Raw genomic sequence first — 24,102 nt, 5'->3', positions numbered from 1 at the left:
GTGGTGGTGAGTGCCACCGGGGTAGGTCCAGGGGGAAATCAGAGCAAACCAACATTTCTTTGTCCCTTATCTTCTTACTTCCAGGAGCTTCTAAACCCCGGGAAATCTCACAAATTCACTTGTTATCTCTGCATTCAAATTCCACAGGCCAGTTACCTCATTTCATGGTATTTGAATGTTTTTGATTTAGAAACATACAAAATGAAAACGCACATTACATGGATTAACGATGGTCTCACGTCCCTCAGGATTCTCAGATGTGTCCTAAAATGGATCTGAAATTCACTGGGAAATAGAAATAGGGGAGTAAAACCAGACAGTGCAAAAAATTTCTGGAAACCCAGCCAAACCTGTGTTTTGAATCCTTTCTGGCAAGGCAGATAAATGAAGGCAAAAAATGGTTATGTTTTTAAACACAAACTATTCTGTGTTTCAAGGACACTTAGGTAGGTTTGGGGCTGGGAGACAGCTCTTCACTAAATGAGCTCGACTAGTCTCTTAATTCAGAGGACTAGGATTGTACCCATATGTGCAATGGGTACATTCTAGGCACAAGGGCAAAAGCACACACCACTGCTTTAAGACAGAGACTGCAGGCCTGGCCCCTGAGTCCCTTAGCAACAGCTGAAACAAATCACTTTACTTCTAGAGTTTTCTACTCCAATGCAAGTTTTACAGGTATAGCCCAGGGAAGCTCCTTTATTATTAAACTTAGCCCCTCGGGCATTCTCCACTGTTTTAATTCATCGATTATTAAAAATTAAACCTCTACGGCTGGATAAGACACTCTGAAGCCTTGAGAAAGCTGAGCTGGCGTCAGAGACTTAATGAGGCCCTCCATGTCGGAGGCACACAGAGAGACTGCGCTTCCTGGAGCATCCACATCGCTGCTGAGCAGAGCCCATGGCAGGTCAAGTCCATTGTGCAATCCCACCTAGGACCATGGCCCAGGACACGAAGCCCATGCTCAAAGGACTCCATCAGCCCATATAACAGATCTTTTATTACAGTGCCATTTCATGCTAAGACCATGTTCCTCATACGATGAGGCCTCACCCATCATCACTCTTGTTTTAACACAATATATCAGCCAACTAAAATGTGGGGTGGGGGAGATCGAGGGAGGATCCTTATAATGTTGTCAACCGGATGCCAAACTATGAGAAAGCGATTGCTTTCCTTCCTCTCAATTTAGAAATCTTTAAGGTGTTAGTTCCTTTTTGTACATAGCTTTCTATAATGACAGCAAAGGAAATGCCTTCTCGTTATGGACAAATTTGAAAATACGTGAAACTATAAAGAAGAAAATAAAGATCATGTCTAATCCAGAGATGACAGCATTGGGACAATAGAAATGAAAGCTTTGTCTGACTGCCTGAGCTGTCAGTGGAGGATAGAATGTTCAAGTTAAAACTCCTAATGGAGGCCGGCCCTGTGGTGCAGTTGGCTAAGCTGCCACAGGTTAAGTTGCCCTTTGCAATGGCGGCATCCCATATTGAAATGCTGGTTTGAGTCCTGGCTGCTCCACTTCTGATCCAGCTCACTGATAACACACCTGGGAAGGCAGGAAGCAATGACCCAAGCACTTGAGCTCCTGCCATGCATCTGAGAGACCAGGATGGAGTTCCTGGCTCCTGGCTTCATCCTGGCCAGTCCTGGCTGTTGCAGCCATTTGGGGAGTGAACCAGCAGACAGAAGATCTCCTTCTGTATCTTCCTCTCTCCGAGACTCAGTTTTTCAAATAAATAAATATTAAAAAACACCTAGAATGTTCCAGATTTTCTATCCCCCGCAAGACTGGAGCGTGTTCCCGTACCTTGCTCCAGGTGCTAGCAGGGGCAGGCCCAGGAGTCTCCATAGTGAGAAGCTCACACAAAGCTCTTTCCAGTTCCAAGTCCCTTCCCAGGAGGATTCCCCATAAGCCTCCAGAATTCCCAGGAAGAATCCATTTTCCACTTGTGAGAGCACCTTCACTGGGTCTCTAATATAGAATATAATCCTTCCCCTTTTATACAGTTGTCTTTGAAATGCAATGACTTTTTATTTAAAACTGGATTTTTCCCTTTATTTTCATTATAGAATGATTTGTTTATAAAGGTTTGGTCATCACATTGCTAAGACTAAGTAGTGATGTTCAAAGATTTTTTGCACGTTTTATAGTAACTATGCCATCATTGTTTAGGTCAAGCGTGTATATTTTGTTTTTAGGACATCGAAAAATTTTATTTGAGAGGCAGAAAGAGACAGAACTGCCATCTGTTGGTTCATTCCCCAGATGACTGCCACAGCCAGGGCATACTTGGGTGGTAGCCCAGAGCCAGGAGCTCAGTCCAGGTCCCACACTGGGGTGGGGAGCGGTGGTGCGGGGGCCCAGTTATTTGAGCCATCACTGCCACCTCCCAGCGTCTGCATTGGCAGGAAGCTGGAGTCAGGAGTAGAAGCTGGGGCGAAGCCCGTGTGCTCTGACAGCGGTGCAGGTTAGTGTAGTAGTTAATCTAGGGGCAACATCCACGTGAGTTTGGGCTTATTTAGTTGTTCAAGAAGAGGCAGCTACCCTCGATGTAGGGGTGCAATGTTCTGTTAAGTCTAAAATCGCCAACTCTCTACTGACTCCTAAACAGCAGGAAACAGCTAAAGTCCATTTCTGGTCATCAACTGTGACCACTGAAAAATCTAAGAAGTATTTGAAATTGAAGTGCAGGATTCCTTTTGGCTCAAATCCAGCTGTGGGAGGCCAGCTTACCTTTTCAAATTTGGATGACATGCTAAGACTCCTTCCTTGTCTCATCCAGTGTGATATGTTCTCTTATTGGAAGCACTGTGGTTCACCTGTGAATGAAGGGAACAAGAATGAGATTCAGATATGTTTTTCTACTGATCCCCTCCCCACCTTAACTAGACCCAGAATGATTGCTGTGATTCTAAGAGAACATTCTTCTAGAAATTCTGGGCATGAGGGTTTATACAAAACGAATATCATGCGCAGGAGAAAATTGAAAGCTCTAGCAATCCAAAAAGGAACCACAAAGCATGTGTTTTTCTATGGCAAACGAAAATACTCATACTTAGAAGTAGACAGCGCTGTTCCCCAGTGCCTCTGAGTGAAGTGACTGAGAAAGAAATGATTTACTCTCAAAGCGTGGCTTTGAAAATGAAATTACACAAATGTCCGCCCTCTGAAGCTACTATAACAATAGAGCTTTTTTTTTTTTTCCCAAAAGCTTAGCAAAAAGTAAAAAAATTCAGAGGACAACACCATGAATTTCCACCTGGGACTCTTACAAATGTGATGCTGCAGGTTCCCAGCGCCCGCCGGCACGGCAGGAGCAACAGGCCAGCCCTTGTCTCCCTAGCTGCTTCTGTTAAATTTCTTCATGATTCTAACCCCCTTGGGCTCTCCCTATTTCCAGGAAACTGAAGGACACGATCCCTGTTGAACTTGGACCCTCTGCTCGTGCCACGGCATCTGCTGGCCCAGAACAAAAGGACCACTTTACTACGTTATGTCCCTCACTGATACCACTAACATGTCATTTTCTTCCATTTTGAAAAGATTTATTTATTTGAAAGGCAGAGTTAGAGAGAAGGAGAGACAGAGAGAGGTCTTCCATCCACTGGTTCACTCCCCAAATGGCCACAAAGGCAGGGGCTGGCCTGGGTCAGGCCAGAAGCCAGGAGCTGGAATTCCAGCTGGGTCTCCCCACGTGGACAGCAGGGGCCTGATCACTTGGGCCACCATCCACTGCTTCCCCCAGCACATCAGTCAGAAGCTGGATTGGAAGTGGAGCAGCCAGGACATTTAACTAGGGCTCCAATTTGGGATGCTGGCATCTCAGGTAGTAGCTTAACACACTGTGCCACAACACCAGCCCCAAGTATGTGAATGTCACAACTACAGCCCCTCAGCAGTAGCCTTATAGAGAGAGTGGGAGTGAACCAGAGTGTTTCTCTGTTCACGTGGCAGGTTCAAAAATGCAGTGTTTATGTTCAAGTAAACACCTTGGAATTAGAACCGTGCAAATGTACACCCCAGAACTCTGTCCTACATGCTCATGGGGATGAATGCTTCCAAGTAGATAATTAGAGGCAAGTTACCGGAAGTCAAGTGCCCTCATCTCCAGACCTCAAAAAAAGGAAAAATGCCCCCAATGCCCTAAATGCAGAGAGATGGAAGTTTCCCAGGGTGATGGAAGTGGCCTGGCTAGATGCGCTAAAGTTCCCAGTGATGAAGCACTCGCTGGTTTAGTGTTGACACAGTGAGTCATCCCATACCATGAGAGATGGGAGGTCAGGGGAAGGATCAATCTTCATGAGCGAAAGAGTACCTGGAGGTTTCATTTTATTAAGGTTTGAATTTATTAGTCATGAGGATAAGTTTATTATTTTTATATATTGATTATTTTTATTTTGAAGGCAGAGAGAGAGAGGTTCTATCCACTGGCTCACTCCCCAAATGACTACATCATCCAGGGGGAAGCCAGGAGCCAGGAACTGCACTGGGGTCTCCCATGAGGGTGGCAGGGGCCCAAGGACTTGAGCCATCCCCTGCTGCCCCCCAGGGTATGCATTAGCAGGAAGCTGGATCAGAAGAGAAGCTGAGACTAAGCCAGGTGCACCAGGACGGGATTCCCATGTCCCAGGTGGTGGCTTAACTTCTGCACCCAGTGTCTGCCCGGATGAGGATAGTGTGAAATAACGCAAGGCCATCCAGAAAAATCTCTACCGGCCAGAACTTGGGGACAGATGGAAGAACCCCGGGGCCCCGTAGGGCTCATAGATGACTGTGAATGCCCATCTGTATCTTGCCTTGGGTTAAGGCAGTCTGGTACCACAGAGAGAATAGAATCCCCGGACCGGCACTCCCATGTTCAGACAGCTGTCAGTGACTCTCTTGGACACTTCCTCAGTACTAGATCACGTTGTGAGCCAAGGAGACTCCTGCTAAGCAGAGAGGCTGTTTTTGGCGATGCAGGTTTGTCTAATGTAGACAGATTCTGGAAGTCAGAAGTCAAAGACAAGTTAACCATTGTCAAAGCATTTGCCTCTCCTAGTATTACATCATTCCCCATTGCCTCCTTGTACAAGCTCATAAGCTAAGATCTTAGCATATGGCAAGAAGGCTTTCAGAGACTATCTGGAACATTCCCTATACTCAACAGCCAGAAGGCGTGGGACATCATATGGTTGCAGATTTATCTTTTATATTATACTTTGGACCTGCACTATCATGTTTACTTCTTCAGAGTATTTGCTGACGCATGATCGTTATGTGGCAAGAGGTTTCCTTGGAAGTCATTAAAAATCACAGGTCCCAGGTATGTTTAACTAGATTGTGTGGGGAATGCGCTTTAAATCGAGAACATAAGATAACCCTTTCACTAAAAGGGCAAATCATTTTTACTTGCTAATGACCAAATTAAGTTTTTTCTTGCCTGCAATCATAGGAAAGACCCCTTAACAAGTCATAGATCATGTGTATTCTAACAGTTTCTCCCCACTATTGCCACCTGGTGGACAAAGGTGGTTCCTTTCAATAGCACATAAAACTATGTCTCGGTATGACCACAAGATGGCAGCACGAAACCAGATTTTCAAAGAGCAAAGCTCAAACTAGTGTTTTCCTTCTCAAAAAGATAATGTTCTCTTCCTATGAGAGAGAGTGAGAAGGAGATAATAGCACAACAGAAGCACTGCAGTCTCTTCTCACGAAGACAAACAGAATTTCAATTTTAATATCGGCAGTATTTCACAAAGAAGTTGACTTATTACTGAAGGAGCACATACACTTTAACTGCTTCGTTTGCTTTCTAAACATATTTCAAGCAAATGTGCATTTTCTGCCTGAATTTTTCTGATATGTTCTTCACAGAGTAGAATATATGGCAATGTTTCATATCCTTTTCACCCACTCTCTAGCTAATTCATATGGGAGTGTCGGCTCCCTGAGAGAGCTGTGTAGCTCTTGGCCAAGTCTACGCCAGTGGCTTCCCAATGGCTCACACAGGCACACTGCTGGCCCTGTCCAGACCAAAACACTGCCTAGTCAGAGTGTTGCCTATTCTCTTGTGGGCCAGAATCTCCCTATTTTGTATTGCTGTGGTAATAACTTTTAATATTTGGGTCTCTAGTGCCATGACCTACTTGTTAAGGTAACTTTGTCTCTCTTTGGTCTACCTCTCTGCAAAGTATTTTACCACAAAACAGACAACAGATTTCATATATGGAGCACTTACTGTATGCCTGGCACCATTCTTAGTATGTGGATTAATTGATCTAATCCATGACTGATTATTTCCAAAGAAAAATGTTTTTGCTTTTCTTAGAAAGGCACAGAGATAGAGAGGGACAGAGAGACATATATGTGTGTATATATATATATATACACACACACATATATATATATATATATGTATATATATATATTCACACATACACAGGGAGATATTTAATCTTCGGGTTCTTCCCCCCAAATGCTGCAAGAGCCAGGACTGATCCAAGCTGAAGCCAGGAGCCTGGAACTCCTTCTGTGTCTCCCACATGGGCGGCAGAGGCCCGACTACTTGAGCCATCATGTGCTGCCTCCCATGATTAGCAGGAGATTGGAATCCAGAGTGGAGCCAGGACTTAAACCCATGCACTGTGTGATGGGATGTGGGTGTTCCAAGCAGGAACTTGCCCAATGCACCAAATGCCCCCTCTGTGGCACAGATGTCTGAGGGGCATGTTAGTTAATTTTGCAGATGATGAAATGGAGGCAGAGGGATTTTCCATCACACGCACAGTCATTGGCCTTCCTCCCTGTCCAGGTTCCTGGACAAATGCCTGGAAGTGTTCCCAGGAAGCCTGCAGGCTGGAAGTGGAGCAGGCAGAACCCAGAATCCTTTACGGGAAGGTGGTCCCACCAGGGATTTGGGAAGGAGGGTTCCTCTGTGACCCAGAAGGTCCTTGCAGGTTGTAGGAGGTAACGCTCGGAGAGATGTGCACGCATTCAAGGGCAGTTGCACTTTGCTCGTGAACAGAGCCTTTCCAGTCAGTTCTGGATCCTTCCCGCGTCTCAGCAATGCCCTGGACACCCAGGGATCCACTTTATCAAGGATACCAGCCAGGCAACATGCAATCTTGGCATGGGGGTCTGCTAGAGAACCAGGAGCCCCACTCTGCCCCGTGCACTGTGTGACGTCTCTGGAGCTCCCTTTCCTCATGTGAGGCTGAGCGCACCCTCTGCCCTCTCAGGCACTTGCAAGGCAATACCTCGTGTTCAAAGGAAAGGTGTCAAAGCAGGTGCACGCAAGAAACAGAGGCAGTGTGTTTAACACGCACGGCAAACGTCGGGGTCGGGTGGCGAGATGCCGGGAGAAGGTTGCCTACCGTAGGCATCCACGTGCTGCACGTGGGTGGAACCTGGCTTCATTTCTGGGGTGAGTGTGGCACCAGTCGCTGGCCTCTGCTAGCAGAGGAAAGTTCTTCCTCGATCCTGCTGTGTGAACTTGCCGTGTGTAGCCTCCATTACCTGGAAATGCCTGCAAGAATGCACTTCAGGGACATCGGGGCACTGATTTTTTGAGCAGCCTCAGCAATGCACCTGAAGCTCCAGTAGCAATCATGACCCAAAGGAACTTCCGGGTGGGGCTGCCATCCTGCCTCTGGCTAGTTTCAGGCATCTGTCTTTACCTGCAGGCACAACTTAGGGCCAGCTCTGCTGAATTGTAGCCAAACGTTTTTGGACTACAGACACTACGACAACTGTGCCCTTATTTGTACCCATCCTAAGAATGGGAGAAAGTGCCACCCTCTTGGAGGTCTCTTAGGACCTACATGGGATGAACAGAGAATCTGTTGGGGAATGGACGAATAGGTTGCACTGAGCCTTGGAAACTTTGCAGACCTGATTTTAAAGACCTGACCCCTTTTGTACAAAATCGGAGGGGCCCAAGCACCTGGGCCATCCTCTACCTCTTTGCCAGGCCACAGCAGAGAGCTGGATTAGAAGAGGAACAGCCAGGACTAGAACCAGCGCCCATATGGGATGCCAGCGCCGCAGGCAGAGGACTAACCTACTGTGCCTTGGCTCCAGCCCTGAGAATAGAGAATTTAACTCATCAGATTCCCTGGGGATATTTTTGTAGGTTGGGGTATGCTGTGATATGTGCATTCTCTTGAGTTCAGTGATTCTTGATCTTCTGTTTTGGCCCCTTATGCATTCAGAGGGCCTGCTGTGCAGAGACTGGGCCACAGCACTAAACAGTAACAGTCTCAGCACCCCCGTCCCTGGAACTCGGAGAACATTGAGGAAGACCAGCAGCAATCACAGCATCGGACACATACACTTGAAATTAACACTGAGACGAGAGCTATGAAGGAAAACAGAGGTGATAACAACAGGACTTAGCTTTCTCTGGCAGACCTCCCTGTGGAAGCAGAAACTGACTGCAGAAGGGTATGAACGGGACTTTTGGCAGAGATGTCACTGTGACACGAGCTCTGTGGCAGAGGCAATAGGGGACCACGTGGCAGGAAGGCAGGCGAGTGGGGCTGCAATGCCAGGAAGCCACATTAAGGATCTCAGTCTTTATCTTGGAAACCACACACACACACACACACACAGTCTGAACACATTTTAAGTAGGACTGTAAGGTGGCCAGATGTTTAATTTAATTTAAGGCTCTCTTGGGGCTGGCACTGTGGCATAGTGGGTAAAGCCGCCGCCTGCAGTGCCAGCATCTCATATGGGCACTGGTTCAAGTTCCGGCTGCTCCACTTCTGATCCAGCTCTCTGCTATGGCCTGGGAAAGCAGCAGAAGATGGCCCAAGTTCTTGGGCCCCTGCACCACATGGGAGACGAGGAAGAAGCTCCTGGCTCCTGGCTTCAGATCAGCTCAGCTCTGGCTGTTGCAGCCATTTGAGGAGTGAAACAGCAGATGGAAGACCTCTCTCCCTCTCTCTGTAACTCTGCCTTTCAAGTAAATAAATCTTAAAAAAAATCTTAAAATTTAAAAATTTTTAAAAATTAAATAAAAATAAAAGGCTCTCTAGCTGGAGTCCAGTCACTTTTCCTGCTTAGTATTGCATGCTACCTTGGAAAGCAGATGGTCACAGAGGAGAAAAATCTGTGTCCTGTAGCCACTTTGGGCTTCTGTACTGACCAGTCATTAAGTTGGTTCTGAGATTCAAAATAATATCCCATGGAAATTGCACACATTTGCTTCTAATGATTCAAGAATCTTGTCGTTCATTTTATAAGGATAGTTAAAAGGGAATCTAAGAATTTGATCTATTCATACACTTCCAACTCTAAAATTTTAAGCATTTACCACATATGCATTGAACACCTACTAAGCAGTTAGGGTACAAGGCTGACTCATGGAGAATACTTGTATTTTCTCACATGGGAGACAAACTACCAGCAAGCAAATAAATGAATGACTAACACAATGCCAGGTACAGATAGGTGCTTTGTAGAACAGTAAGAGAGAACAAATGGACAGAGGAAAGAACAGGGTTGCTTACCTTGGATAAAGTGATGGAGGAATCCTTCCTGAGCTGAAGACATTTCATCAGAAATCTGAGTGGGCAGCCCAAGATCTGGCAGAGGAGCATTGCAAGCCGATTACGTAGCAGGTGCAAGGGTTTTCAAGCTGGAATGGACTTGGCCTATTAGAAGAAGAGTAGAAAGTCCAACGGGCTTCAGTGGAGAGAACCAGGGGCAAAATGGCAGGCTAGAGAGGGGGACAAGACACACTTTGTACTTCCACTATGTTGCAGTGCAGACCAAGTTCCCACTCAGGTGCCTTGGCCTTGTCTGCACGTATAACACATAGCATCAAGAATCTGTAGCTTCAAATCATTGTCTTTGCCACATATATCCTCATAACATTTTTTCCAACAAGGCAATCTCTTTCCATTTGCCTTTCTTTCAATCTCTACCAGTATCTGTTTCTATTAAAGTTCTTTCTGCTTTGTGTCTCATTCTCCTTTGAGTGGAGAGTACCAGATGACCTTCCTCTTTATTTACGATTGATAAAGAATATTTTTCTTGCTAAATGTTTCTTTTTTAGAAATTGGCACCACCGTACACTTCAAGCAAAAAGGTATGGTTATTATTTCTGATTACCTTCTATGTGTTCCTATGTCATAGTGCTGTTATAGACTTGAGCTCATTTCAGTTCACAAATTTTGACAGTAACTTCTCTAACACAGTTGGTAGCATTCTCCTCTCCCAAAATTGTGAACTTCCTCATTTTCAAAAAGTCCTTCATCCAACCCATGACCCCTATACCACTTTCAACAGTTATTCATTTTTTAGTCCTCGGAACTGGAGCAAGTTTCTCTGCGTCTCATCCCCCACCCACCACGTTCCTAGTCCTGGGCACCCATGGTTCGTTCTTGCAGAGCAGCTGTTTTGGAAATGCCCATTTTCAGGGTTCTCCAAAGAGTCATCTGACAGTCCCTGGTTGACTACAACATATGGCTAAAGGAAAAGGGGCAGCACTTCCTATGTCCTCCTGCCTTGTCCCTCCCCCAGCTCTATGTAGAACCTTGTGCCACTGCAGGATAGCTAGGTGCTGGGCTCATGTGGAAACTGCTGTTTTCTGCCCTGCACATGCCCCACATGGGACATGTCATTCGCCTGTTTGTCTCAAAGAAAGTGCAACCAGGTCAAAACTTCTTCAAATGTTCCCTAAAAAGTAAATACTCCTCATTCTGAAATGCCCTCTCACCGTCCCGGTAGATCAGAATCCCCAGTAGTGTCTATCTCCAGAACAGAGTCACAGAGGCGTATGTGTGGCCAGTCATCCCTCAACCACCTTAAGTCTTTGTGGTCACCCACTTGGCTGGTAATCGTCTCATAAGAAGACATCTTCCTTTCTGGGTCTCAAAAGGGACAAGACAGTCCACATCACTCTCAATGATCAAAACGAATTTTCATGGGACTTAGATCTTCCCAATGACTAAGAGCCTCAGAGTTAACACTTAAGTAAGTACTAGTTCTGGCAGATCTTCAAGAAGTCAGCAGGAAAGAGGCAGCCAGGCGTGTATGCCTGGGGACAGGAGAGAATACATCCAACGTTGTCTACTTCAGTTCTTCTCTGCTCAGTGCTGTGACTACCGATTACATTTGAATCTTAAGTGCCCTGTGTTATATGTGAGACCTTAGAACTTTGATGTGGATAAAGATATAGGGCAAAGCATTTTTTTTCAAAGGCCATCAAGACAAACTGCTGGTGTCACCATAAGGTTTTCTACATATTGGCCTAAAATTTCAAGCATTTTCATGCCAAAATACCAGATGCCCTTCTTGATGAAAAGATGTGATGATTACAAAGGTGTGATGGTGCAAATACCTCAGCATCACCAAGATCTCACTTGATAGAGGGTGACCATAGTGCTTAAGTGGTCATGTAGGAAAAGCTATGGTTTAATTTTAAGATCTATTACTCAGCCAAAGCATCAATATTTCTCCTCATCTCCTATGCAGCCTGAAAATTATAGGCATTTGTTGTTAATTCACTCAAGCAGGGAAAGTTGTACTGTCAGAAAATGGATGGCAGGTGGCACCAAAGTCAAGCTTATGAAAACGCTTAAAGGCTTCCCTTTAAACATGGCTCCCCAAGACACCCCTGGGCCTGAGTCTGCACATCTAGGAAATACTCAAAAAAAGATATTTGGGAAATTTTACATATTATTGTACTCTTTTAATTTCATTAAAATAATTGTATTATAAATTGTTTATATTTTTGTTGTATTTTCAATCAGTCAGCCCTTAAGAATTCTACAAAGAATTCAAGCAAACTTTTCTGGAATTTTTCCTCTTCTGGTGTGACAGAACCATGTACAGGAATAATACTATGATTGAACTTCATTCTTTGCAGGAAATAACCAAGGGCCACTTGGTTATTTATAACATCATTTGTGAGCCATACAACATTATCAACTTCAAAAGTAGCCTGCTATCGATGAATTGAATTTCGAGTCCCACCTGCAGGTACCTTGGCAGGGCCATACCAAATGATGTCACAGACCTCATTGGCTCCGAGTTGGACATGTTCCACCTCCACCTTAGAGGCAGAAAGCAATGGCCTAGGATCACTTAGGTCACAATGAATGCCATTTTGAATAAATTGAGCCTCAAGTTAAGAAAATGGGTCCTAAGAACTCAAGAGAGACCAAAGAAAACTGCTGGCCAAATTTGAGTTACAAAGTGTCCCCAAACATGATTCTCAAAACCGATGTTGAAAAATTCCTGTGTCCTTTATGCAACAATTTTCTGCAAGTCTAAGCAATGAACTCTGGCTCGTGCATCAGATGTGTGGTGTAGAGCTCACCAAAGAACATTTGGATGCCTGGATTTCAAGACATTTTACCGATCTTGCCCTTAGTCATGAGATTCCTTTTATCAGCATTACCCTGACAAAGTTAACTCTCGCTTCTTCCAACCTGGAGTTGAGAGTCAGAAGCTGGGGGCTTGACTCACCGATTCACAGTCCTGATGCAGCTGAATTGTGCTCCCTTGGCAATCATTAAATGCCCTGACCCAATTCACAAGCCAACATCTTTGATTCAGGTTGTTATTTTATCCCTTTCTGTACTCCACACTGCTGTGGCAATGATGTTGATGATGTTACTATTTACTGAATGTTTACCAGATTCCTCACACATCAGTGTGTATACACACACACAACATACAATATAGAATGTGGTTAAATACCAAGATATGATTTTTGTCTGTTATATGAAAAACATGCAGCAAATTTTTGAATTGTGGCTCTATTTGCCCATCTATTCTTAAAGCTAATTTATGTTTGCAGACTCTTGCTTTCATTATATCTGTCAGTATATGAAAGCACTTGCTGAGCCTGGCCATCTGGTGTGGGAAATAAGATTTATCATTTGCATTTCCACAAATAAGCAGAAATTTTAGAACTATGAACTGAAACATAATTAATGATTTTACTGCTGATTCTACCCTGAACTAGCCATTAACTGAAGTAGTCTCCTATGCAGTCATATGTATCTCTAATTGCAAACACTCTTGTGAAGATTCTATCACCTGTTTGCCCTTGCATTTTTTGGAACCTATTCATTTATTCTCAAAAGCAATTATAAAAAGAGCAAGTCATGGAAGCACAACAAATAGTTATATGAGAGCACTTAATAAATAATAATTTACGGGGATGAAGATATCTTTAACAGATGTACAAAATGCTGCCAAATATAAAAATACAAACCAGGAAAAAAAGATTAATGTACTCATAGTGGGATTCATGATTGTAACATAGAATAGCATGTGTAAATAATAGTTGATTCTGAATTATGCCTACCAAAAGGCCAATAATATGTGCATATATGTGTGTGCATGAGTACCATGTGTATAGCATGTTTGTGTACATTAGCAAGAATATTATAAGTGAGCATGCTTATTCAGGTTCCTGTCATGGAATGAAAAGATTTGGTGCACAATGTTTCCAGATCTGTGAACAGTTGTCTATAGTACTTATTTCCCATGGAATTTTCCAAGTCTCTTCATGCAGAACACATCATATACATTTTCAATGATGGAATTTTTCCTTTGTCAAATATTGATGATCTTTCCAATAGAATAAGACTACTCAGCTCCAGGATGTCAGAAAGATAACCTAGCCTGTCCTCATGCAAGTCATGAGACTGAGGAAGTAAACAGAAGTAGATTCTTCCTGAAAACCAACGTTTCATACTACCCTAAGGCAAAACAGAAGTGATTTTTGCTTAATGCTATGGGGTCTTAATTTTTGTGTAGCTTTCCTCCTTTGAAACTCTGATATGTTAATACAAGCACAAGAGTCAAGAATCTCATGCCACCTAATGTGTACAGAGGAACTGAAAACACTGGAAACTAACACTGCTCTCGGGCCAGAAGTCCTGGGCATTGCCATTGAGAGACCTTGAAGGTCCCAAAAGTCCAGAAAGGGGGCGTGGGGAAGACATGGAGCATGTGGATTGGGAAGGGTCCCGAGCTAAACCTCAGGATGCCTGACCTCCGGTGCTGGGTCAACAGATCCAGAGCAGGTAATGTATGCTGGTTACATCACCTCCTGGAACCTTAATTCCTCATGGAGGTAATTGATCCTGTAATCACTCAGAAAACTACAGAATTAGTCGATTATTTTAAGCTTTTATTCTATTTCCATAGCTTTATGCATAAAGCTCATCTTGTACAGTAACTCTGCTGCTTAACAGTTGAATGTATTCTTGTTTGTATTAAATAGTGTTTTAAATATTTTTTACTACAATGCCAAAATACATTGTAGCCCAACATATTCTATTGGAAATCATTTTATGTGAACATAATGGGATATTTCCTTGTAGATTTTGTTCTTGTTGGCCATTGTTTTAATCAAACCCACATGTCATTTGCTTAATGACCGGAGACTCATGGCCACCCCTTCATTGTAGGATCTCACTGTAGAGTGGTGACAGGCAAAGGTCGTGGAGCCAGACACCTGTGTAAAGCCCAGTGCCTCTGCCTCCAAGTGGTGCAAACTCGTTCAGTGTGCTAGATGGACCTCCATGGGCCTCTTTTTTTATTTTTTTTCCAGGCCGAGTTAGACAGAGAGAGAGAGAAAGGTCTTCCTTCCATTGGTTCACCCCCCCAAATGGCTGCTACGGCCGGCACTGTGCCGATCTGAAGCCAGGAGCCAGGTGCTTCCTCCTGGTCTCCCATGCGGGTGCAGGGCCCTAGCACTTGGGCCATCCTCCACTGCCTTCCCGGGCCACAGCAGAGAGCTGGACTGGAAGAGGAGCAACCAGGACAGAATCTGGTGCCCCAACCGGGACTAGAACCCAGGGTGCAGGCGCCACAGGCAGAGGATTAGCCTCTATTAATTCACCAAAAAACAGGCTCCAGGAGAGCACCCACCTCATAAGCATGGTTGTGTGCTTATATTTGTAAATCATTTGTACTAATGCCTATAGTTAGTGCAATGTAATCTTTTGTTGGTTTTGTTGTTGTTTCCATTATTTACATAAAACCTAGCTGAGGAGACATTCTTGAGTTCAACATTTTTTCCGGTTATCCTACCTCCAGCCTGCTGTGTCTGTAGATAATATTGGAAAAGTTCAGAGGATACTACCATTGTACTTGCAATACATCATCATTTAACACCCCCCCACACACACATTTACATATGTGCCCTCAAAACTTCAAAATGGCCAATAAGTACAGTCATATCACTTTCTCTTTTGAACATCAAGGTCTAAGTGTGCTGTTATGAATCTCTAAAAAAAGCCTCTTCACAGTTAAAACCAAATTAAAAACTAAGATGTTTTCCTTTTAATGGAATATGAATAGAACCATCCAAAAGGGAAAAAAAATAAAGTCAGCAAAGCAGGGGAGACAAGGTCTTGAACTGGACCTGTGCTTTCCGCCTCAGTGCTCTCAGACTGCACAGTCCCCTCCTCCACCTTCCTCTCCTGCCCCCACAGCCCCCACACTGCATCCACACTGGGTGGCAGCAGCAAACACCACTGCCATGCCAGTTCTGGGCAAGTCTAAGTCCTAGTTCTGTTCCAGCTTTGGACCTGCTTCCAAACCTCTCTAGGTTTGTTCATTTTTGTGTTTATTGCTGACTTTTGCTTCTCATTTTTTTCTCTTTTTTTTTCTTTTCAACTTTTATTTAATAAATATAAATTTCCAAAGTACAACTTTTAAATTATAGCAGCTTTGCAGCTTTTCCCCCCATAACCTCTCTCCCACCTGCAACCATCCCATCTCCCACTCCCTCTCCCATCCCATTCTTCATCATGATTCTTTTTCAATTATCTTTATATATAGAAGATCAACTTAGTATATACTAAGTAAAGATTTCAACAGACTGCACCCACAAAGACATACTATTTGACTACTATTTGAGTAGTAGTTTTACCATTAATTCTCATAGTACAACACATTAAGGGCAGAGATCCTACATGGGGAGCAGGTGCACAGTGACTCCTGTTGATTTAACAATTGACACTCTTATTTATGACGTCAGTGATCACCCGAGGCTCTTGTCATGAGTTGCCAAGGCTATGGAAGCCTCTTGAGTTCACCAACTCTGATCTTATTTAGACAAAGTCATAGTCAAAGTGGAAGTTCTCTCCTCCCTTCAGAGAAAGGCACTGCCTTCTTTAATGGCCCATTCTTTCTGCTGGGATCTCACAGAGATCTTTCATTAAGGTCATTTTTTTTCCCCACATGTCTTGGCTTTCTATGCCTGTGAAACTCTCATGGGCTTTTTAGCCAGATCGGAATTCCTTAAGGGCTGATTCTGAGACCAGAGTGCTGTTTAGGGCTTTTGCCATTTTATGAGACTGCTGTGTATCCTGCTTCCCATGTATGATCATTCTCTCCTTTTTAATTATATCAATTATTTGCAGACACTGGTCTTATTTATGTAATCCCTTTGACACTTAATCCTATCTTTTTGATCAATTATAAACTTAAACTGATCACTTTAACAAGTAAGATGGCATTGATACATGCCACCTTGATGGGATTGAATTGGAATCCCCTGGTACGTTTCTAGCTCTACCATTAGGGGTAAGTCCAAGTGTGCGTCTCATTTTTGAATTGACAAATAAAGACTTTGAGCAAGATACTGCTTGAAACTCTCTAACATGTTGACTTGTTTCCTGCTTGCTAAGGTACCACTTAACCATAAATGTAATTTTCAAGCAGCTCCCCTCCCCATTACCATAATTACTGCTTTTCTCCTGAGAAACAAGGATCGCCAGTTGGTTCTGTGTTTTATTGATGGAGAGCCCGAGATGAAGCAGCTCCATGAGTGCCTGGAATCTTCATGAGTGCTGGCACAGCAATGCAGCCAAAGCAGAGCATGCAAGAGGAGGGTGGGTGGACAGGGACCTGCAGCACCATCAAACCCAGTGGGGACAGCCAACCTAGAGATTCCTCCAGCGAGGGCATTTTGTATTGTTTCCACCAAAGCTATCCCTTAAGATCCTTGTAGCTCAAGGTGGAGAAGAATCTGCAGAAGATTTTGAGCCCTTCTTGGGTTGCACACAGCGGCCCTGACATCGAGACACTCATACCTGGCCAGGCCTTACCTCTGACTCCATCAGCAGTGTCTGTAACCTGCAGTAGACAGGACGTAACCATTCTCCTCTCTCTCTCCTCTTTCACTCTGCAGGACCTGGATCGGTGAGAGGAATAAATGGATCCATCAGCCTGGCCGTACCACTGTGGCTGCTGGCAGCGTCTCTGCTCTGCCTTCTCAGCAAATGTTAATAGAATAAGAATTTAAAAATAATTTAAAAAAACACACAAAAATGCGTCACACGGGATACAGAGAGAGAGAAAGAGTAAGATGGGGGGAGACCGTTTATTTCACAACTTTGTGTGTTTATAAATGATGGGGAAAATAAGAAAATGAAGAAGAAAATGCAACATTTAAAACAATTTTAAGGTCTATCAATAAAAATTTGAGTGTAATTCAGAGTGGGAAAAAGTCTAGCACGATGTGTGTATGTCTACTAAGCAAGTGACTGCTGTGTGAAGACTACATCCTGCCGAGGACACCCGGATGTTGTGAGACTAGGACAAGTAAAGAAGGACCAGGTGGACATTCACTCTCCCTACACACTTTATCCTTCCCTCCTTCACCTTTTTCATCTGTGGGGAAAAAAATAAGGTCTTGCCTTTGGTGTTTATATTTCCATAATCCTCTTACTCTGTTTTTCATTTGAGCTGACTTGGAGCCATTGCAGACTCTCAGTGGGATCCTGTGTTGGGCCCTCCCCAGGCTGTCCCACCACCACCATCTCTCCAGCTTCCAAGACCGTCCCTCTCCCTGCAGTGTGTTCCATCTCCCCATACCCATTCCCAGTACCCTCTTTTTATCCAGAGCACTAGACATGCCGCAAATGCTAGGAAGTGCCATTTCAATTTTCTCCACTGTGTGTGTGTACTCGAGTCCCACTCCCACACGGGTGCACATGTGTGTGAGCGTGTGTGTGTGTCTCTCTCTAAAAGCATGCCAAGGGAATGGTCCATGTGTACATAGATTTATTGTGCTGTAGATACTGTCCTGCATTGTAATTGTGAGATGCAGCCATAACAAGTTGCTGGGAGAGATGGTGGGGAGGGAAGCAAGGAGTTGAGTCCTTGCCCCACCCATGGCTGTCACCTGACATCAGTGTGTACTCAAACCAAGCTGTGCCCCTTCCAAGGGCAGGACCCCATATCCCTCCTAGTTTCATCCTCAGAACCCAGTCAGGAGTCACTCAGAATATCACTGTCAATGAAAGTGCCTACTATCGATGGGGTGAGCCAACAGTAAAATAGACCAGTGACGTGGATGAGATGACCTGGGAGAGGAAGTTTCTGATCTCACACTTATTTCCTAAGTCCAAGGGATTCATATATTCCCTGGCTCTACTACAGGCTGGGTCCTGCACATGCTTAGTAAATTCCCGGAGAAGAAAAGTCTCCACATGCTATCTCCCAATGGAAGAGTGGCGTGCCCCATGGAGATCCTAAGCAGCCCTTTTTGGCCTCCTTCCTGGACTTCAGATAGCACTGCGCTTGCTCCATGCATTCCTCTGAGAAGAGCTTATTTTCTACTTCAAAATAAAATACAGTGAGGCAAGAAGAGTAGACAGATGCCCAAGTCCCTGCCCAATTCTGGAGACACTGCAAGAGTCTAACAGAAAGCACTGACTATAATGAAGGCAAAGTCACTCCTTGTGCTCCTTGGAAGATTTTTGCCCTTTAGTTCTAGGCTAACGCATTGGTTGCCCACATCGGCCTCTTCTGATCCCCTGATGGTGTTCAGAACACCACTGTTCATGGTGGTCCATCACCATTAGACCTGGCCACTAGAAATTGCATGATAGTCACCTTCCTTGCTCTATTTAAATTTACATCTGTAAGAGGTATCTTGACATTAACACTGACAAGTGAGCTAATTCCCCAACCAAAAGGGTTGGGCAACTTGTAAATAACTTAGGCAGAAGTTGTATGAGTATGACAAAGTGTGTCATCACCATGTCACCAGAAGGATTTTCTTAACAAAGGTCTTGCTGAGAAAGCTGATTCTCTAGAGGTGTATATCTTTATCAAGAAACCAACCACTGGTCTCAACGGTTCAGCTGATGCAAAAAGAGTATTATTATTGAGCTCATCATCAAGCATAATCCCACAGAGCCAAATACAGTTGCTTGTCAAGCTTGGGAACCTTGAGAATAGCTGTCATGTGATACAAAATGAGAAACTTCATAGCCAGGGGAAAATGGGAAGAAAGGAAAGAAAGAGAGGAAGGGAAGGAAAGGGAAAATTCTGAGCAGTATTTTCCATCTCTTTGAGGAGAGTCTATTGTTTCTTTTAAAAGTTTCTCAGAGCCTTCTTTTACAGTTTTGCAGTTTAGTCATGAAACAGAAGGAAAAACTGAGTTTGGGGATGTGTAAGATTACTTAATGACAGATCCTGACCCAGCACAGGAAACCTCAGCCTACAGAGTCACTAAATCATAGGCGAGGTGAGCCACTGTCCTGTCAATCATTGATTTATTGACAATCAAATTTCTCCTACAGTTTGGTCATCTTTAGTACAAGCATAAAAGGCTATCATCTTTAATGACAAATGTTCCCCATGTGTTGAAACATCAGCCAGACCCTTCACTGGGAGCTTTGGAGGAATGCATGCCTACTGAAGATTACAAGAAGAGAAAAATCACAGACAGCAATTCAGATGTCATTTAGTACCAGTTTCAGGAAACAAATCACTGTGGCAGGCTTTACCCTTGCACCTGGCTTTCTTACTGTCTCCAGCCTATCATAAGGATATTGCCTTGGTTTTATTAAGGGAAGAGGTTCTCTGTTGAAAGGAATGTCTCTATCACAAGAGCACCATTTGTTCTCTTGGTTTTAATATAACGACCATATATTAAACATAATTAAACCTAAAAAACATGGTGTTTGCCTGTATCTCCAGCAGGTTCTCAGAGTCAAAAAAACCTTATGCCTTGCTCCCATTTCAGAGAGAACATTGGCCCTAGAAATCTCATGGATTTGAGAATGGGTCTAAACCATCAGAAGACTGCTAAACTATTCAGTTTGCAGAAATGTCAGGAAAAAATGTTGAGGCAAAAAGACCAACATCAAGAAATCAACAAGTCTCAACACTAGATTTCTTGGAATTTAGTTCATGACGGTTGCTCTAACACTTCAAGAGTCTTGTCCATTGTTAATTACAGCTCAAAACCCTGTGCTGCAAAGCACCAAGTAGTTGGAAATAGTGTCCCAAGAGGAGTGAAAATTATCAATTAATCTGAGTGACAAATATATTTAATGTCTCTTGTATACAGAATGAAATGCCACCATTCGAACAAAATCTGTAGAATTTTTAGTTAACAAAAATAGAAATGACTTTGTCCAAAGCATTTTCTGAACGATGAGCTATCATAGGTTATACAACTATGGAACTGTAGTTACTCTGCACAATTGTTCACGAAAAGGTTTTACCTTATTGAGGGAACAGTTTAAAAACCCTCTGTCCTGAAACAGCTGACGTCTATGGAAAAGTAGCTGTGTTTTCTCTTGGGAAGGGTTATTCCATTGACTTTCCCTTCTCTTTCAAGTCATACTTGAGCCTTTTCTTTCTTGCCATGAGCATTTTCCTTTACTTAAGTAATCAGATAATTTGGGCTATTCACAGAGACCTTGTAAAACTACTCGTGATTTTCTTGTCCTTGGAGGACAGATACAGAAATGTTTCTCCTCCAAAAATGGACTTACCTCCTTTGTACACAAACATTAAACTTCTCAGCATGGAACTGTTTGAGTTAGTACCTACCCCAGCGTTGACTTCTTGCACACCTCAGAGTCATAGGTTGTGTCCCCAAGTTGGCAGTGGGTGACTCAACTGGCTCTTATCCTTGAATTTCTCATTTTGTTCTCTGCAGGCCTTGGAGTTTTTTTGTTGTTGTTGTTTTGTTTTTGGTGGGAAAATGATATATATATATATGTATGTATTTTTTTTAACCTTATCTCTACAGATACTATATTTACAATAATGTATGTATTATAAGACAAATTTAGGATAGCTTTTAAACTGAAGAAGGAAGAAAAGTACTGAATTTTTTTTAGAAAGATCTATGCTGCACTTAAAAGACATGGAGCCCTACTTTTTCCATTTTGTAATAGTTTGTTTCAAAGAAATGTGCTTATGGACCATGTTCTTTGGGAATAAGCATAGCCTCATTTTTATCTTCATCCTCATAAACTGTAGCCTGGATTTAGTCTTGGTTCCCCATAGCTTTCATTTTTTTGGTAAGACTATAAGTACAATTCCATATCTGAACTACAAGAACTATCAATATTTTGAAGACAAATGTTAAACAAACCAGAAAATAGGGAGATAAGACCATGAGTTAAGAAACACAAACCCAGTTTGGGAAGCCCCCTTCTTTCTTAAGTATTCAAAATATTTCTCCTCCAAAGGCTGCATTTGCCCCAGTGATGTAAATTTTCCATCATGGTTGGCATAATATCTGTAAACATCTCAGTAAATGCAAAATGGAGTTTACATTTCTGTGCATACAAGTGGGAAGGGGAGTAAACTCTTCTCATTTGCATGTAGCTATGCTGTTCAAATGTCACCAACTGAAATTCAAGAAAGAATTTGTTTTCACCCAGCAATGTACATCGCGTTCTTCTTGGCAAGGAAGCTGGTGTTAATGTTAGGTTTAGGTTTAACATTTACACCAGGGAAAATGTTTATGGATATTGTGGGAGCCTTAGTTTAAAATCTTGATTTCTTTTCAGCACATTTACATACTGTGTGCTGATTAATAAATTAGGCACCAATCATGTGTAAATCAATGTAAATCACTAGTTTATGTACATAATATAAACTATGTAAACTTAATTTTTCATGCAGGACTCAAATTCAGCTAAACCTATGAGTATTAAAGGAAAAAAAAAAGTCAAAGATAAAGAAACCAAAGCACTTCCCAGGTCGAAATGGGGAGAAGGATGACTAAGTTCCCAAATGTTAGTTCGCCTCAATCAGAGGACCCCGGGGGAACATTTAATAATTTCCATCCTGCTCAAGCCGCAGGAGTCAATGGTCACCTTTTTTCCCCCCAGAACCCAAGTAGATTCTCCCAGCTTTGCCACAGTTGTCTTGCCCAATCCCAAAGCAAGAGAAGGAAGTGGAGAAAGAGAAGGGTTCATGTGTTGCATCAACTCCCAGGCATCTTCTTGTTAGTGTTCTTTCACCATCTAAGACATCTTATTTAAGTAGCTCCAAGAAAGTCACCTATTTCTTGATGAACAAATATTACTGTTTTTATTTTCCATTCAACAAAAGCATTGGGAAATCTTCTTTGTCATTTTGATCCTAAGAAAATCTGAGATCTAAGAAACATGTTATATCCTTGAGAAATATCTTATTCAGTCACCCTGGAAAATAACAACTTTTACTTGATCTGGTAGCCCTATGTTTCTCCATACCTATTCTGAATATTGCAAATGAGGAACAGAGTCTTCTGAATTGGGAATATATCTCTCAGGCATATTCTCTTGGAGTCTTTTTGAAGTGCCTGATGTGATTAACAGGATGACATAGATACCTTTCCTGCCATCTGCACACTCAGTACATAAGGAGTCATCAAAGAGATGACTACAAGAGCCACATGGGTTTTCCCCCCCCAGGACTGTAATGGAAAAAAAAATAATGTTAGACTTCAAGTACACCCCTCTATCTAATGTATATGACAACCTTAAATTACGGTGTGAAGGATATTGGACTGAAATTGGTAGAATTGGGCACTAGCCCTGGGTCTGGCTCCAAAAAAAAAAAAAAAAAGGCTGTGTGTGATGTTGGCAAATCACTTAACCTTCATGACTCTAGGTTTTTGTATCCTGAAAGTGAGTAACTTAGAAGATATCTCTAAAATACCTTTCACCTTTTAATACTGTGGTTCTGAATTGGGACTTGCAGTTCGCTTAGCACTGTGGCCAGCCAATCATTCCAAGCAGATGTCTGTCATCTGCACTTGGGCCCTGTTCTGTCATCACTTCTTATACCTGTCATATCACCATCTCCATTTTAAAAGGCTCGAATTCTACAACACAAGGTCTCTGGTCTGACTCTGTAATTCTCTTTTGATCAAGACTTCTTGGCAATGTACACTAGAGATTCATTCAGATTACATGGAGGGTGATTGGGATGACATCCTTGCTTTTAACACTGTAAAATCTAACAGTTCAGCTAAATCCTAATAACCTTGCATAGGAATAAAAATAGCCAGATTGGACATTATGCACGTAACAAATGAGGAAATTGTGTATATGAAAGGAAGCATTTGTTTTCTCTCATCCTGGGCCAAGTGCCTCATTATAGTAAGTGTGGATCCTTGGAAACTCTTGGCTTGTGCTAATGGCTCTAAGCATGTGGTCTCAGGCAAGTTCAAAAGGTGGATGTGTGAGAGGCAGGCAAGACAATGTATTTTGTTTTGGAAGGAATTTCTCAGAGGATGAGGTTCTCGAAGCTTGACTTCAAGGCTGTGAAATCAAATAACAGGATTGAGGGAAAATGGGTCTTATTTTAAAGAAGTGCAAGTCGATACCATTTTCAAAGCCAGGCTAAAAACCAACAGGTCAAAACAAAATACATTTTCACAGGCTACAGATTTGAAGACAGTAGGAGTCTCTTTGAAGGCCCACATGGAAGGGGCAGGTTAAGTTCCCCGAGGAAAGGGTAAGCAGAGAAGATAATTCCTCATTTACTGCTTGAGAACCTATTTTTCTAGTGCCATGTTCTGGATGGATTGAGCACAGGTCGACTGCCCTGCAAAAAGCTGGAGGCTCAGTTTAGCATCCAGTGTTATCTTTTCACTTACGATATTAAAGAACAGAAGGACTCGAAGTCTCCCAGACGCCTCAGAGCAGGTTTGACTCCTAACTTCCCAGCATGAGCATCCCTTTGTGTAGATAAGACCACAGGATGCGCTTCGAGCACACAGGAAGCCCTCTGTAAGTGGGGTGCTGCTCCCCATTTCCGTGGTCATCTCAGAGGAACTTCTTTGTGGGCAGTACTCCCGGCTCTATGCCTACAGCTATGTTCTC

At 43.1% G+C, this 24,102-nt stretch overlaps 1 protein-coding gene across 2 annotated transcripts in view; it reads left to right on the top strand.

The window, feature by feature from the left end:
- The window catches only part of LSAMP (limbic system associated membrane protein), a 669,653-nt gene extending 649,396 nt beyond the window's left edge, over window positions 1–20,257 (top strand). Inside the window, exons 8-9 of one of the 2 annotated variants that reach the window (XM_062208484.1) lie at window positions 10,056–10,088; window positions 17,163–20,257. In XM_062208484.1, the coding sequence (XP_062064468.1) occupies window positions 10,056–10,088; window positions 17,163–17,260 (131 nt within the window). In that variant the 3' untranslated portion in view covers window positions 17,261–20,257. The remainder of the gene's footprint in view (window positions 1–10,055; window positions 10,089–17,162) is intronic. The other variant, XM_062208501.1, reaches the window with a different exon arrangement.
- Window positions 20,258–24,102: the final 3,845 nt, after the last annotated feature.

The sequence above is a fragment of the Lepus europaeus genome, chromosome 2 (genome assembly GCF_033115175.1).
Source record: "Lepus europaeus isolate LE1 chromosome 2, mLepTim1.pri, whole genome shotgun sequence".
NCBI lineage: Eukaryota > Metazoa > Chordata > Mammalia > Lagomorpha > Leporidae > Lepus > Lepus europaeus.
Note: the sequence above shows the minus strand (reverse complement) of the source record. Positions and strands in the feature narration are given on the sequence as shown.